Source organism: Dryobates pubescens, unplaced genomic scaffold, assembly GCF_014839835.1.
Source record: "Dryobates pubescens isolate bDryPub1 unplaced genomic scaffold, bDryPub1.pri scaffold_34C_arrow_ctg1, whole genome shotgun sequence".
Classification (NCBI taxonomy): domain Eukaryota; kingdom Metazoa; phylum Chordata; class Aves; order Piciformes; family Picidae; genus Dryobates; species Dryobates pubescens.
The window spans coordinates 51,601-53,069 of record NW_026530773.1 but is presented as its reverse complement, the minus strand read 5'-3'; the positions used below and the strand labels follow the sequence as shown (position 1 = coordinate 53,069).

Here is a 1,469-nt window from a genome sequence, read left to right as displayed (position 1 = left end):
CTCCTCTCACTTGTCCCTGTCTCCTTCTCTACTGACGTGCCTCATGGCCAGAAGCAGCAGATGTCCAACAGCAGCTCCTTCACCCACTTCCTCCTCCTGCCATTCCCAGGCACAAGGCAGCTGCAGCTCCTGCACTTCTGCCTCTTCCTGGCCATCTACCTGGCTGCCCTGCTGGGCAATGGCCTCATCATCACCACCATAGCCTGGGACCACCACCTCCACACCCCCATGTACTTCTTCCTCCTCAACCTTACCCTCACTGACCTGGGTGCCATCTCCACCACTGTGCCAAAATCCATGGACAATTCCCTGAGGGACACCAGGGACATCTCCTACACAGGATGTGTTCTCCAGTTTTTCTTTTTCATCTTCCTAATTTCAGCAGAGTATTTTCTCCTCACCACCATGTCCTACGATCGCTACGTTGCCATCTGCAGACCCCTGCACTATGAGACCCTCCTGGGCAGCAGAGTTTGTCTCCACCTGGCAGCAGCTGTCTGGGCCTGTGGAGTTCTCACTGCTCTGCTGCACACAGCCAATACATTTTCCCTGCCCCTCTGCCAGGGCAATGTTCTGGAGCAGTTCTTCTGTGAAATCCCCCAGATCCTCAAGCTCTCCTGTTCCACATCCTACCTCAGGGAAATTTGGCTTATTGTGTTCAGTGTCTGTTTTTTCTTTGTCTGTTTTGTGTTGATTGTGGTGTCCTATGTGCACATCTTCAGGGCAGTGCTGAGGATCCCCTCTCAGCACGGACGCCACAAAGCCTTTGTCACCTGCCTCCCTCACCTGGCTGTGGTCTCCCTGTTTCTCATCACTACCTTCTTTGCTCACTTGAAGCCCTCCTCCATCTCCTCCCCATCCCTGGACCTGGGGGTGTCTGTTATGTACTCAGTGGTGCCTCCAGTAGTAAACCCTCTCATCTACAGCCTGAGGAACCAGGAGCTCAAGGCTGCCCTCAGCCATCTGATCGCTGGATGCCTTCACAAACAATAAACTCTTTGTCTTCGCCTGCAGAGCAGTTCTGCTGTCACTCAGTGCAGGCCCAGCCTGGCTGCTGGAGTTCTGGCTGCTGCTGGGGCTGTTCCCCTTGTGAGAATGTTGTTCCCACACAAATGTCTTTCTTCAGACCATTTCTGGTTCAGTGTTGTCCTGTCTGCTGTGACCCAGAGGCTGAAGACAGGAGGAGCTGTGCTCCCTATGTGTTCAACACAATAAAGGACCCTGCAGGGAGTTATTTCTCTGAGTTCTTTCCTCCAAGGCTTCCATGGAGCTGCAGGGCAGTGCCTGTGTGCAGAGGTGGAGGGGCAGAGTCCCAGCACACCAGCAGTGCCAGGGAGCACCAGAGCTTGGGCTGTCCTCAGCTGTTCTTCCTTCTCTTCCACCCTCTCCTGCTGAGCCTCTGTGCTGGGGCAAGGCCTGAGTGCTCTGGCAGCTTGGGCACTGTGCTGCTGTGTAGCAGTGCTGGGACT

General features: G+C 54.7%; 1 protein-coding gene across 1 annotated transcript; it reads left to right on the top strand.

The window, feature by feature from the left end:
• Positions 1 to 228: 228 nt before the first annotated feature.
• LOC128899736 (olfactory receptor 14J1-like) lies at positions 229 to 993 on the top strand (the record flags this gene model as incomplete). Its single annotated transcript, XM_054179418.1, has 1 exon — positions 229 to 993. A coding segment is annotated over one exon (765 nt), but the record flags the coding sequence as incomplete, so codon positions are not given.
• Between the last annotated feature and the right edge of the window lie 476 nt (positions 994 to 1,469).